Source organism: Arachis hypogaea, chromosome 19 (genome assembly GCF_003086295.3).
Source record: "Arachis hypogaea cultivar Tifrunner chromosome 19, arahy.Tifrunner.gnm2.J5K5, whole genome shotgun sequence".
Taxonomy (NCBI): domain Eukaryota; kingdom Viridiplantae; phylum Streptophyta; class Magnoliopsida; order Fabales; family Fabaceae; genus Arachis; species Arachis hypogaea.
Genome location: NC_092054.1, coordinates 32,427,222 through 32,443,243, shown reverse-complemented (window position 1 = coordinate 32,443,243; position 16,022 = coordinate 32,427,222). Strand labels below are relative to the sequence as shown.

Below are 16,022 nucleotides of genomic sequence, written 5' to 3'. Positions count from 1 at the left end.
TTGAAAAATTACTCTCTCACAACAAACTTTCTATTTGAGGGAGAAGTTTCTAATACTGCATTTCCTCCAAGGCAGAACGGTTCTTACCTCCAACATTTGCAATTTTGCAGTATACTACACAGCCTTTGGTCTACTAATAATAACGGCATTCAATATGCAAACATTGCAAAGTTACATCCAAATTTAAAATTAAAAAGGAAACATTAGAATCAATAGGCCATATTTACAAATATTCATGTCTCGTACCAGAGGATGTCATTCATCCGGCATTGTGTTCATTGCAAGGCCTTTAATCACATGTCGGCATTGAAACCTACCAGGGAAAAAAGATGGAAGTGTATAAATATAGTAGAGGAATAAATACAACAGAAGATATCACGAACTGAGGAAGCTGTACTATGAATCCCAGCTACAATTGAAGCGGTTGCAGCCTACATCCCTAAACGGCTATAAAACCAAATAACTTCTTTATATCACACCTCACATCTGTACCTAAATCCATCTTTTGCCACCTTTGAACTGCTTTTTTATTTATATAAATATTAAAATTTTTAATTCCCTAAATATTTATAGAAGTTTTGCGAAAGTACACATTACCAATTCAAGGAACTAAAACATTTTTCATATTTATATCAATAAAAACTCACCTTTAAACCATGAAAAAAAAATCATAGTTGGGAAAAATATAAACATATATTGTAGTCCAAACTAATAAGTTTTAGCTAAAAAAATAGTTCAGTAAGCAAAAACAACATTTACAATTTAACAATTTAAGTATCAAATCTATATATACTACGATGAAAATTGCCTTGTATATCCAGCATTTTTTTCAATTCTTTCTTTATTTTTTGTACCTATAGATATATATTTTACCATTACCATTAAATCTCACCGGAGATTGTGAGTGAACCGTATCCATACAAGCTTTCAAAAGTAATTCCAAAATAACTATTGTGGGGTTTGGGGAATCAATCAATCAAACCGGGTACCTTTAGGTTATGATGCTTGCTTACGCAACCCTTACAACCATTAGACCATGGTTGATTTTATGTTTTTGTATCAAATAAAGAGTATACACTTATATCTAAAAGCATATGTATTACATGATATATAATAATCTATACCTATTTGTTCAATATCATCAATTTATAACTTTAAATTTATTAATAAAAATGAGGCTTGACGAGCACGAAGTGGTAGACAAGGTGCTAGTATTAACAAATATAAAGAATCAATCTATACCCAGTTTGGTAATTATATCACTTAAAAATAGTACATTTCGAACACAATAGATTATCTTAAAATTACTTTTCAGATAAAGTATTTAAAACAAACTGACTACTGCATAATCGATTTTTCTAAAAGCAATTATACAAATAAGTGATTAAAGAAAGGAGTTTAATATTTTAGCAGTTCCGAACATATCTATTACCTCCGTATATGCATGTTTGTGTCTCTAAAACACTAATCAAATTAGCATAAGGGCCTGTTTGATTAGCAGAATTTTTTTCTGTTTCATATTCTAAACAAGAAAAAAAATTGAAAAACAATAAAATCTAAAAAGATAAAGTACTATTTTGGTCCTCAATATTTGGGTCAAATTCTAATTTGGTGCCTACCGTTTTAAAGGTTCTATTTCTATCCCAAAAAGTTTCAAACAAGTTAAATTTGACACTAATAATTAACAAAATGAGTGACACGGGCATTAACAACATTACCAATTAAGTCATATTCTTCCATGTGTTAGTAAAACATAACCAAAACCTTCTTGTGACACTTCTCAATTTTCTTTTTGTACAAAACTCCAAATCCTAACTATCAATCATCAATGCTTCAAAATAAAAGGAAAAACTTTTAAGTTAGTAATTGTTGGAGGATCGATTTTACTTACAAACTGAAACCGAATGCTATTGGCTCTTCAATATAAGAATTTTGTTTGTGTCAAATTTAATGGTGGGACAACATTGAACTCACTTAAAACATTTTTGGGATTGAAATAGAACCTTTGAAAGTTTTTGGGACTGAAATATGACGTTTGAAATATTAGAGACCAAATTAGAATTCAACCCAAACGTTAGGGACCAAAATAATACTTTACTCAATCTAGAAAGAAAAACATATAAAACATTGAAAATAAAATTGAAAAGAAAAAACAGTTTTACAATTCAAACAGTACCTTATATTTTCCATATAGGCTTGGCATATGAAATCATAATATACTAGAAAGTAGAGAGCAAGAAACCAAATGCTATTTAATTATGGGGATTATATTGAGCAGCACGGGAAATTTAAGGTTCCATGGTTTACTAGCATATAAACAAGCAAATCGTAGGCAGTAGGCACATATAAAAGGCAAACCACCCAAATGAAGTTATAAACAAGATACATTATATATTAGATGTGGTTATACCAGATCATATCTTCTGAAGGAACAGCTACTTCCTCTACCTGGTTGCGGCACTTAACCAATAGCTTCAAAGGCACAACCTAGAGTGAAAATACAGTTCAGTAGCTAGCAATACAAAACAAGTAAAACAGCCATTGCCTTCAACTTCCAAATAAGAAAACCAATAAAATTGTTTTGGTGTATTGCTAGTAAAACAATATGCAAGCAAGATTGAAAGCACAAAACCAAATTCACTACCATGTAAACCTGAATCATACTAACATACGTATTAAGATGTATAAAAGGATATATGTTTTTACTGCATAAGCATGCTACATCAAAATTAGTTTTTTTTTCCCTAAAAAAGAAAAGAAAAAGAAAGAAGTAAGTTCAGTTGTCTCTGTGAGACCTCATCATGGAATCAAACATTGATGCTTGTACCGGTTAGGCTACCTACATTACACTCTTTGGGCGAGCCCCTTATGTGACCCTATGAATTATGGGATGCTTTGCACCGGGATGCCCTATTGTTTCGGTTTCAAAGGGAAACAAGTCAACTGCCAGTCTGCCAAAAGCATCATCAATCAAATCCATAACTTGAAAGGGAAGCAAGTTTGCCAATTTCTAAGTTGAACTATTTTCTAAAAGAGATAATATTAACAAAGAACTCTCCATAGCTAAGACAATTCCATACCCAAAAAACTGACAAAGGAATTGATGATGTAATGGTGTTCACTAATCCGACCACTAGAATTATTAAAGGAAACATCTAATTTCTATTATATGAAACAGAATATTCGGTACAAGGCATATTTGAATAAAGGAAGCTAGAGCACCAAACAGAGAGCACTGCTTTATGCTTTAACAAATAAGTAAAGCACAAGCATCACTAACAAACATTGAAAAAAGCAGTATGATACCATCATTCACCTGAAACATTGAAACAATAACACCATAGATGCAGTATGTCATGGTTTACCTGCTTGTGATACCTAAAATCACGTTTTGGCAGAAAATGCAGAGGCTGATTGAATGAAGAAGGGGCCTTAAACAGCAGAAACAATTTGAGAGGACCTGCACAAAAGCAGGTAAAGCACAACCATTATGACACCTGATGGTAGAGCAAAGAAAATAAACAAGGAGATAATATAAAGAAAACTCGGATTTAATGATTAACAATTGTCAGTAAGCAATGTCAATGATAAGTACTACCGGGATAGTTGACAGACCCAGCACCCTTTGATATCAATGCCCGGATTGCCTGTAAAGTAAAAACACAACACATAACCTTACACTCTCTTTCCCCTCACAAAGCATAATGCATCATAATTCTCAATATGAACAGCATAAGGAACCTTTCTCGACAGCCCTTCTGCCAGTTTACTTCTCCCGAAATCATCTGAATCTGTTGTACGTGCAGCTCCATGAGAGAAGTTCAAGACATAGATGTGCAGGGGCCGAAGAGGGCTAGCTCCAAGAGCCAATACAAGCTTCTCCATGGTGGGGACTTGGCTGATCATCACTTTCATGGCAGTTTGCACTTTCAAGAGTGTGTTCATGAACTTATCCATTCTCCTGATTCCCATCTTAATGTCCCTCATTTTGCTCACTTGCTGTCTTCGAAATGATGTTTTCGCTGTGGTTCCTATAGCCAACTCCTGAGACCAACAATCAAAATCTGGGAAATTAGTAAGGGATTTAGAATGGAGCAGTGGAATTAGCGGTTGATTATGATAGAAAAATGGAAATATCTATGTGTTTGTATGAATATCACCAAAAAAATGGGAATGTAAAATGGAAATATGATAAATGTATGAATGTGAATATTTGATAGAGAAGTAAGAATAATTATTAAATCAAAATTAACAATTACAGAAGGAAAAAAAACACACACACACACTCTCTCTCTCTCTCTCAGAGATAAGCGAAACATCTCAATTCACTTTTGAAATAATCCATTATAATAGTTTCTACCCGTATTTATACTATGAGGAAGTATAGGGAGCCAATAGAATATATGTACAATGTATACAATCGGGGGGTTAGAAATGTTCGATTCAGTAGGATATTAGATGTTTATTATCTCTGATACCCGGATGGTTATTCTAGATAGTATGGGTGTATTGTGTTTGAGAAATTAGTAGTATTTTATCCTAGATGTTCATTTTTTAACTCATATGAGGCCAAATAAACAGCCCATTGTACACATTGTACAAATACTCTATTGGCTCCCTAGCGGGATTCTTATACTATTTTCACTCGCAACTAATACTATTCTACCAGGTATAACAAAAAGCATTCGAATCATAATTTGAACATACCAGCTCTTTATACTCGGAATGCAATGTATCAAATTCAGCGCTCATATCCTGCACCGTGCTGCATAAACGAAATGGCCTTCAGAGCTCAAATTTTTGTATTTCTCGAAAATGAGCAGATATATGAATAAGAATTTTGGGTGCACAATCCCGAAAAAATGAAACTGAAATTATTGCAGTGATCATTCTAATTAATAATTTCTATTCAACTGAAGGAATTAACAGCAGAACGTGCGAAATTATGGGAAAATGAAACAAAAAAAATTGAAAAAAGTGAAATTGCGTAGGAGATGGAATGAAAACGATGTGATTGAAAATTGAGGGCCGTTACGAGGGGATTTGGAGATGCATGTAAAGGAGGAGGGAAACGACGTCGTTGACGGTGTGAAAGATCGTTGAACCATCCAACGCGTCTGATGCTATGTTGATTACACTGTAGTCCACTTCCGGTTCCGGTTCGGAGCTAACGTTGCCTTCCATTTCCGCATTGCAGTGCTCTCGCGCCTCCCTCTCCCTCTCTTCAAATTCAAAACTTTTTATCTTTCATACAGAAAATTTGAAAAGGACTTTTTGGTACTAGGGTTGGCAAGGGTAACTCGTAGCGTAGGGTTTGGATTTTTTCCTAATTCTATTTTATCCTAATTCTAACTGTAAGTGGAAAATATTTTTAAATTTTAAAATTTTAATTCAATCGACACTTTAAAGTTTTAAATCCTATCTTATCTATTTTTATTCGAAAAAAATAAAAATTTTTAAGTAAATATAAAATTTAATCATTCCAAATTTCATACATATTAATAAAATACAAAATAAAAAAGTTAAATTTAAATTAAAATTATAAATAATATGACTACCAACTAATTTAGTAGTTATCTCAAATTTTTATAGGACGAAGATTGTGAGTTTAAAATTCATTTTTTTTTTTACTATATATATAACTATTACATGTATATTATATAATATATAGTCACCAAAAAAAAAAAATATTATATAATATATTAGGAATGAGGGTAAGATAGGGTAAGGTATACCCTAAACCCGTACTCTATCCTACCCATAGACAAACTCGCACCGCACCCTACCCTACCCACAACGGGTCGGGTAGACAACCCTACCCGAATGGGTTGGTCTAGGTTGAATATTTGCAGGTAAGGTATATATTGGCAACCCTAGACAGTACTTTTTTAGTGTTGTCACATTGGCATTTGGTACTAATTATTTTTTGCAAATTATTTATTCAAATGTTACTATTTTTAAATTGTTCTTTTAAATAGCTAAAATGCTAAATCAAAAAGCGCTTTTATCATAGTTGTCCGAACCAAACTGGTGATTAAACTAGTCGGATTATTAGGTTATTGGTTTAATCAGTGGGCCACTGATTGAACCGGTCCTATGTAAATAAAAAATAGTCAAAAATTTAAAATACATATTTTCACTAACATTTTAAGAATATCTAGCTATTCTAAAATAATATAGAACATGAACAATAAGTATTTTATTAATTTTATTCTATCATAAATATTTTATTTTGTTTTTATATTAAAATAACTATTATTTTCAAATTTTAATAATTTATTAATTAATTTATATCTATTATACTATTATATATTTCAAGTATTTATTAAAAAAAAGATATTATATAATTATGAAAAAAAAATAGAGTTTATAATTATTGTTAAATATAAATATAATTAATTTAAAAATGAGTGAATTTTTAACTAAAATTAAAATAAATTAAATAGAAGTAAACTATTTGATGAAAGATGTATGTATGTATGTATATATGTATGTATGTATGTATGTATGCATATAAATAAATTATAATTATATGTATGTATTATAATTTGTAAATATATTAACAAGAAACATGATAGCCTAGTGGCTGTGAATGACATCCCTTTCATTGAAAACAGGGCTTGCACCCCCACCTCAATCATTTTGAGAAAATTATAAATTCCAAATGGTTTGAGCGGATTGGTCTTTACTAAATTTGACCGATTTTTGTCGGTTCACTCCGGATTTGATTGGTTCGTATCGGTCCGATTTATCAATTTTTCGGTCAAACCGGTGATAAAGGATAAATGTCGGTCTAAAATTTTTTAAAAGAATTTCGTTGCAAGCAAAGTCCAAACCAACAATCAATCCCCAATCAAAGTTTAAAAAGGTTGTCACAATACAAATCAAAATAACTGGGAGTATTAATCCCGGGTCATTCTTTCTAGAAATTGCAATGAAATGCTCAATTATTAGCTATGAAGGGATATTGAGGTTTTGAATAATAGACAAGAAAATAAAACCAACAATTAAAGAAATATAAATACTAAAAGGTTACTCATGGCAAGGATCAAGAGTCAAGGTTTCCTATCTTGGACCATTGACCACAACATGGTGATTACAAAGGATTAATTCCACTTAGTTATCATTTAACAATTGAATGAAAGTCAAGTGAACATAATTGGTCCTAGAACCAATTAACAACCCTAAATCACCAATGGAACTGGACATCAATAATCTCAAGGGACCTAAGTCCTCAATCACTAGGCAAGAGTACCAAAATCTACTCTAAAAACCAACCAAGCATTGTATCAAACACTTGGAAGGCATAAAAGAAAAGTATAGTAAAATTGCAAGAATATAAAATCTACAACTACCCAATGCAAGAAAATAACAATAAGACTTCAATTAAACAATAAAAGAACATAAAACATGAAATTGCATTAAATGAAAGTAGAATCAACAAGAGTTCATAATCATAAAAGCAACAAAATAAAGGGAATGACAAGTAAAACTAGAAGAGTAAAGATGTAATAACAAGAAATTAAAAGGGAAAACCAAATCAAAGCAAGAATTAAACCCTAGATCTAAGAGAATTCTAACCTAAATCTAACCTAATTCTAGAGAGAAGAGAGAGCTTCTCTCTCTAGAAACCTATCATAAAGCATGGTGAAAACTAAACTATCACTACTTGGTTCATCCCCCTCCAATCCTTGGGTTCAAAAGTTTCAGAAATGAGCTAGATTTGGGCCTCCTTAAGCTCAGAAATCGCCCCCAGCGTATTCACTTTAATGAGGTCACGTTACCAAAATCACGCGTGCGCATGGTTTACGCGCGCGCGTCGCCTGGCAGAATTCCTCCTCACGCGTACATGTCGGTCACGCGTACGCGTCGCCTTGAATCCTCCAAATCCTTATTTTCCATGAATTCTCCATCTTGCATGCTTTCCTCTTCACTTTCTCGATCCATTCCTTGCCCTTTTAATCCTAAAATCACTAACAAACATATCAAGGCATCAAGTGGAATCAAAAGTGAATTAAATTTGACTAATTAAAGGCTTAAAAAGCATATTTTTAACCATTAAGCACAATTAGGAGAAATTCATGAAACCATGTTATTTTAGTGAATAAATGGGAGAAAATTTGACAAAATTCACCGAATTCAATACAAAATAAACCATAAAATTGTGGTTTATCAACCTCCCCACACTTAAACAATAGCATATCCTCAAGCTAAACCAAGAAAGACAAGAAAGGAGGTATGAACATTTATTCGATGCAAACTATCTAAATGCAATCTATCTAAATGCAATCTATCTAAATACATGCAACTACTTGGTCAAAATAAATCAATTTCCAAGAATACATATATAAACATAAGAGCTAAAGCAATTACAATCAAATCAAATTCACAATTGAATTGAGTTATTGAAAAGAATTTACAAACTTGCAAGATAAGAGATAATAATAGGTGAAAGCATGTAATTGAGCAATCAAACCCTCACTGGATGTGTATCCGCTTTAGTCGCTCAAGTGTATAGGGTTGATTCACTCAATTCTCCTCTAATCATGCTTTCCAAGACTTGTTATTCATCTAACAATCAACAATTATTCAATACATGCATACAAATATCATGAGGACTTTTTTGTAGCTTGTAATGGGGCTAGGTTCAAGGTAAGGATATATAGATGGCTAAGTGAGCTTGAAATTTGAATCTTTGATTAACTTAAGCTCTCACCTAACATATGTAACAACCTATACAATTCAAAGCAAACCTAACTACCCATTCTTCACTTTTTCACACACTCATGCATTATCTTTTTTATCACAAGACATGCATTGATTATTATTAAACTTTACTTTGGGACATTTTGTCCCCTTTTTATTGCTTTTTTTTTTTTCTTTTTCTTTTTCTACATTTTTTTTTTCTTTTGTTTTTCTCTTTTTTTTTTGATGAATTATATACAAAGGTACCAATGCATATGGTTTAAACATTTAATGCATGAGTATGTACCCAATTCCCAAGATCTTCAACAAAATACAAAAATTACTTTTATCTCAACCAATGTTCCCAAATCTCTCCACACTTAGATGATACACACACTCATTAGCCTAAACTAATAAAAGATCCAAATTAAAGGACATTTATTGTTTTTCACTTTAGGATTAGTGATTTGCTAAAATTAAGAACAAAGGGGTGAAATAGGCTCAAAATTGGCTAACAAAGGTGGATAAATGGGTAAGGCCATTTGGATAAGTGAGCTAATGAAATGAAGCCTCAATCATATAAATACATTCATACACAAAATAATGGACATAAAGAATCAAATAAATTAAAGATTACAATTATAGAAAGAGAATAATACACACAAGAAGAAAAATAGTGGTTATATGATGTAACCACACAATTAGGCTCTAAACTCATAAGCTTATGTGTTCTTAGCTCAAAAACCATGTTCCAAAATTAATTCTTCAAGCAATTTCAACAAAAATTTTAATTCAAATTAATTGGGATGTCAATGCCCTATATAAAAAGAGTTTTCTTGAAAAATTTCATTATTTTGACTAAGTTTATTATGTATATATGCAACCTAGAAAATGCAACTAAGAATTCTAAAAGACCTAAGAATAACAGAAAAATAAAATGCAAAAGTGTTGGGATTAGAAATTTGTCACCCAAAAATCGCCGATCGATCGGACGACCTCCCCACACTTAAAAGTTTTGCACCGTCCTCGGTGCATTCAAAGATGAGCAAGGGGGTACGGTGACTTTCCGGATTGCCACCATCAGCTGGTGGATCAACCGGCTGCTGCATGTTCTTTTTCTATTGCTTCCCTTTTTGCTTATGGTGAATCATCCTAACAATGGCAACTCAATTCATTCATTGATTATATCTACAAAAGAATGGAAAGAGGTTACCATAGTAGAGTGTCTCCCACCTAACACTTTTATTTATTGTCCTTAAGTTGGACTGATGGGGAGCTCTTTGTCATGGCGGCTTATGCTTGTATTGGTCCTTGAACTTCCAACAATGCTTGGATCTCCAAATTGCTCCAAGATTACTAATTGATTGTACTAAGCCTTGATGGAGTTCCGAACAAGCTATGAGTCCCAAAGTTGATCCTCATGCAATAATCCGGGATCCCATACTTTGTTTTCACACCCATCTTCTAATTAATTCTTGTGATTCCACTCGGGTGGTAAGCTTCTCGAATTCTCCTTAGAACTTCTAATCTTCATCCTAAATCCTTTGAATTGAGTTCCACTCCACCTTTGAACCTCAAAGTTTGAGCTTCCATCCACTATGCACCTTGATTCTAGTTGCCAACCAATATCCAACTATTTTCTACTTTCTAACCCACAAATAGCCTTAAGTTGACCATCCGTTTCTAACAAAACATATTGATATGGGCCAAGAAAATTAAAGGATGAGATGATTATCCATTCAATTTGTAATTTGGATAGTGACTTAGCAAGGAAGATATCCAATGTCCTTGACAATGTGAACTCCACTCCTTTTGACTCCTCCTTGATGACTTCTACCTTTTGACAACTTTTTTCAATGTCCACTTGTTTGTCAACTTCTTCCAATTCTTCCTCATTATCAATCAAATCAAATTTTGGAGGTTTTGTGAAGTCCGCTTCAACACTTTGTAGCTTTTCTCCGTTAACCTCCTCTAAATCTTCTTCATCATCATTCATATCAAATTTTGGAGGTTGTGCGAAGTCCACTTCAACATCAATTTCACATCCAATGGAAGAAGCTTCAATAAAGTCACCAATGTCATTTGGTGTAGAGTTGTCTTCAATGTTGGAATTTGCCTCTTATTCAACCTCCCCTTGATCTTCAACTATTCCTTTATCTTCAAGGGTCTCTACTTCCTCCACCTTTTGAGCCTCCTCTTGCTTCTTTTGAAGTATGGTTGCTTGAATTCGATCCATTAATTCCTTGAGACGATCCCTTTTCTCTTGTTCCACTTCTCTAGCATAATTGGGATCATATTGCTCATGGATTGATGGATATGAGTATTCTTCCATGGAGGATTGTGGTGGGGAGGAGAGTTCATCATGTGGTTGTAAAGGAAGTGTACTAGAGTTTGGGGGTTGAGAGGGATTTTGGATTTGGTTGGATAGTAGAGGTAGGAGGGACATAAGCTCTTGGAGGGTAGAGTCAAGTGTGGTTTGAAGCTCTCTTTTCTCTTGAAGAATAATACCAAGGGTATCATCCATGGGAGCTTGGTTGGAGGGAGAAGAAGGGTTGTGAGGGTAAATATGTTGGAGTGATGGTGGTTCAATGGGTGCTTGTTCATAATGGTCATAAGTGTGTGCATAGGGAGGATATGGATTTGGGTTGTGTGGAGGTAATTGGTGGAAATAGGATGTGGATTGAGAGTATGGTGGTTGGAATGATGGTGTTTGAGGACCATGTTCAGAGTATGGTGCATGGAATGATGGTTATTGAGTGGCATAATCATGATAGGAACCATCATATCTATTGGAATGATATGCATCATAGGAGGGGTTGCAATCATAGTAGCTTGGTTGAGCCAATATTAAAGTTTTCATTACCTACAACATAGTCATAACCATATCCAAAACCACAAGGATGAAAATTCATATGGAAAAGAGGAAATAAAAACAAGAATGTCAAAAAAGCAAACTCCTAATTACTAGCAAACCAAGGAATAACCAAAAAGCAAGATATTCACAATATGAACATATTCACAATAGCCAATAAAATAACACTATTACAATTTCTCGACAACGGCGCCAAAAACTGATGAGGGATAAATGTCGATCTAGAATTTCTCAAAAGAATTTCGTTGCAAGCATAGTCTAAACCAACAATCAATCCCCAATCAAAGTTTAAAAAGGTTGTCACAATACAAATCAAAATAACTGGCAGTATTAATCCCGAGTCGTTCTCCCTAGGAATTGCAATGAAGTATTCAATATCTAAAGAAATATAAATGCTAAAATGCTACTCATGGCAAGGATCAAGAGTCAAGGTTTCCTATCTTGGACCATTGACCACAATATGGTGATTACAAAGGATTAATTCCACTTAGTTATCCTCTAACAATTGAAGGAAAGTCAAGTGGACATATTAGGTCCTAGAACCAATTAACAACCCTAAATCACCAATGGAACTGGACATCAATAATCTCAAGGGACCTAAGTCCTCAATCACTAGCCAAGAGTACCAAAATCTACTCTAAAAATCAACCAAGTATTGCATCAAATACTTGGAAGGCATAAAAGAAAAGTATAGTAAAATTGCAAGAATATAAAATCTACAACTACCCAATGCAAGAAAATAAAAATAAGAATTCAAATAAACAATAAAAGAACATAAAACATGAAATTGAATTAAATGAAAGTAGAATCAACAAGAGTTCATAATCATAAAAGCAACAAAATAAAGGGAATGACAAGTAAAACTAAAAGAGCAAAGATATAATAACAAGAAATTAAAAGGGAAAATTAAATCAAAGCAAGAATTAAACCCTATATCTAAGAGAATTCTAACCTAAATCTAACCTAATTTTAGAGAGAAGAGAAAGCTTCTCTCTCTAGAAACCTATCCTAAAGCATGGTGAAAACTAAACTATCACTAATTGGTTCATCCCCCTCTAATCCTTGGGTTCAAAAGCATCAGAAATGAGTTGGATTTGGGCCGCCTTGAGCTCAGAAATCGCCCCCAGCGTATTCACTTTATTGAGGTCACGTGACCAATATCACGCGTGCGCGTGGTTTACGCGCGCGCGTCGACTGGCAGATTTCCTCCTCACGCGTACACATCGTCTTGAATCTTTCAAATCCTTATTTTCCAAGAATTCTCTATTTTGCATGCTTTTCTCTTCACTTTCTCGATTCATTCCTTGACCTTTTAATCCTGAAATCACTAACAAACATATCAAGACATCAAGTGGAATCAAAAGTGAATTAAATTTGACTAATTAAAGGCCTAAAAAGCATCTTTTTAACCATTAAGCACAATTAGGAGAATTCATGAAACCATACTATTTTAGTGAATAAATGAAAAAAAAGTTGACAAAATTCAATACAAAATAAACCATAAAATTATGGTTTATCAACCGGCCAATTTGGTCCGATTTTAAACGGTTCGATCGGATTGATCTTCACTGAATTTGACCGATTTTCGTCGGTTCATTCCGAATTTGATCGGTTTGTATTGGTTTAAGTATCAGTCCGATTCATTGATTTTTCGGTCAAACCGACCAATTCGGTTCGATTTTAATAATTATAGTTTTTATTGAAGGAGGGGCTAAAACAATAAGAATATTTCATGAAAGAAGACATCAAATGCAAAAACAGTAAAACATTATCCACTTGAAAAACGCGTATAAAAGTGCCTTTCTATGAATTACATAAACTTTTCTTTTACCATGTCCGCATGTCAGATACATTTCAAACATGACACTCTTCGATATTCGCGTAATAAGTGTTTTTTCTGTGTCTAGCCCATTTTAATAAAAAATAAAAAAAATTTTCGAACATATTTAGATACACTTAAATACTATTTACGTGTCAGCGTGTTAATTCTTATTCTTAACATGTATTTTTGAAATGAGTTTTTAGAAATAATTATATTATGAATTATTAAAACAAAAGATATTTTTACTAATTTATATAATTAAAAATATTAAAACTAATTAAAAAATTAATTTATATTTTAATATCAATAAAATACTATAATATCATTATAATTTATCTAAAAAATACTTTATATTTTATATACATGTCATTTTCCTATGTCTTATAAGAATTTTAAATTCGTGTGTCCATGTGTCCCGTCTCGTGTCATGTCCTATATCCATGTCAGTGTCCGTGGATCATAAGTGTCTTTTTATGTGTCAAAGTTAAAAAAATTCAATTAAAATAAAAATAAAAAAATTTTCTTTGGACATACTTGGACAACCTAAATATCATGTGTGTCAAACTTTATTTTTAACATGTATTTTTGAAATAAATTTAGAAATATTATTATTTGATTAAAATAAAATATTAAAAATAATTAAAAAATTAATTTATGTTTTAATATTAATAAAATATTATTAAAATTTATCTGAAAAATACTTCATATTTTATATATATACGTGCTCCCATGCCTTATAAAATTTTAAAATTCGTGTGTCGACCTGTCCTGTGTCATACCATATCCCGTGTCCGTGTATCATAGATTCAAAACAATTTGATAGGTAAAATATATATAATTTTTTATAATTTGGATTGGATCAGTTTCTATCCAATCCATGCTATGGTACACACTAACTATATGACTATGGTGGTCCTTGCTATAATTATGAACCTCCATCCCATATTCAAATAATTTTCATCCTCAACATTGTCCTCAAAGTTAGGAAGAGTTAAGAATTCCATCATTGAGGATACTTCTGCAACAACCAATGACCTCGATGATCTTTTTGAACCTTCCATTGGATGTAAAATTGATGTTGAGAAGGAACATGTACAACTTTCAAAACACACTTTTAGCAATGAAGATGATACAGATGAAGTTGGTAACCAAGAGGTGGAGGTTATCAAAGAAAAGCCAAAGAGAGTAAAAATCACATTCACAAATCCTTTGGTACTTTCTTGTTAAGTCACCATCCAACGCACTATTTGAATGGGTAACTCTTTCTACTCGGTACTTTCTCAGCCCACATCAATATACTTTATTAGAAACGGATAGTCAATTTCGAGATATTTGTGAATTGAAGAGTAAAGAAGAGTCAAATATTAGTTGACAACAAGAACCAAGGCTCATGGTGGAAGAAATGTTAAGATTTGAGATCCGGAGGTAGTATAAGGCTCAAATTAAGGAATCTCAAACAAGGATTTAGAGCTTAAAGGAGAATTCAAAATTTTTGTCATCTGAATAGAAGCATGAAAATCAACAAAAAAGTGGATAAAAATTGGGATCCTAGGATATAAAGCTGTGTTTAGAAGGAAAACTGAAAATGAGAGACTGAGACGGTAAAACAAAAACTAAAAAACAGACTAAATTAAGTCTATTATGTTTTGATGTAAAATATAATAAATTGAATTACATCTCAATATTATATTTAGTTTAAGATAAATATGAACATCAACAGGTAAATTTAAAAAGTTAAATAAAAATATTTTTGAGAAGATATATTAAAATTTTAGTATCCATCCTCAAAAATTTTAATCCTATGTATTTAATAAAATGAAATTTTAGTTCCAATCTCTCACCACCAAATATAATACTAAGTTCCAATCCCACTCTCTATAAGCAGTCCCACTCTCTTTAAGCAAACACCACCTAATGAAATTACATCAGTCTTGCTCTATAAAACATTGACAATTCACTAAGTTGTCGTGCCCACGTGTAGAACACATTTTGAACATGATACTCATCGACACTCGTCCACGTTGCATGTCTACTATATCCAACCTTGTTCTTAATAAAAAAATAAAATTTTTCTCAAGACTCAGCTTGGAGACACCTAAAAAAATTCTTAATATGTATTATTAAAATGAATTTAGTAATATATATTATTATTTATTAAAATAAAAAATATTTTAAATGATTTATATAATTAAAAGAAGATATTAAATATTAATTTATACATTACTATTAATAAAATATCAAAATATTACAATTTATCTAAAAAATACTTTATATTTTATACATTTGTGTCCTCGTATTTTATACGATTTTAAAATTCGTGTCCGTGTGTGCTGCGTCGTATCATGTCCCGTATCCATATCAGTATCCGTGCATCATATCTTACTCCACCAAAATCCTCGTTTTTTGTTCTTTTTGATTTAGGATAGGCAACAAAATGAATTAATAACCCAACTCCCATTCTTTAGGTTTCGGTCTATTCCACTAAACTTTATGCCACAGTAATTAAGGAGTGCCAATAGACATGTATAATGTGCATTATAGGTACAATAATCCAAAAGACGGAAGTATTAGAAGGTATTTTCCTTTTTTTGGAAAGGTATCTCTTTCATGTTTAGTTTAAGCATAAAGAGATGCGAAATGCTA

At 32.3% G+C, this 16,022-nt stretch overlaps 1 protein-coding gene across 1 annotated transcript; it reads right to left on the bottom strand.

The window, feature by feature from the left end:
• LOC112779265 (uncharacterized) lies at positions 1-5,350 on the bottom strand. The gene is made up of 7 exons (XM_025823516.3): positions 5,036-5,350; positions 4,708-4,765; positions 3,742-4,044; positions 3,599-3,647; positions 3,366-3,460; positions 2,411-2,487; positions 1-313 (listed from the first exon to the last, which is right to left on the bottom strand). Exons 1-7 carry the CDS (start codon positions 5,182-5,184, stop codon positions 256-258), a joined length of 789 nt encoding a protein of 262 aa, XP_025679301.1. The 5' UTR covers positions 5,185-5,350; the 3' UTR covers positions 1-255.
• Between the last annotated feature and the right edge of the window lie 10,672 nt (positions 5,351-16,022).

What these genes read in the sequence shown, in the direction of transcription:
- LOC112779265 (XM_025823516.3), bottom strand. Translation starts at nt 5,184, where the DNA reads ATGGAAGGCAACGTTAGCTCCGAACCGGAACCGGAAGTGGACTACAGT. An exon ending in ATTCCGAGTATAAAGAGCTG is followed by an intron (nt 4,045 to 4,707) that starts GTATGTTCAAAT and finishes TGTTGGTCTCAG; the next exon opens with GAGTTGGCTATAGGAACCAC. An exon ending in CCTTCAGAAGATATGATCTG is followed by an intron (nt 314 to 2,410) that starts GTATAACCACAT and finishes TTTCCCTGGTAG; the next exon opens with GTTTCAATGCCGACATGTGA.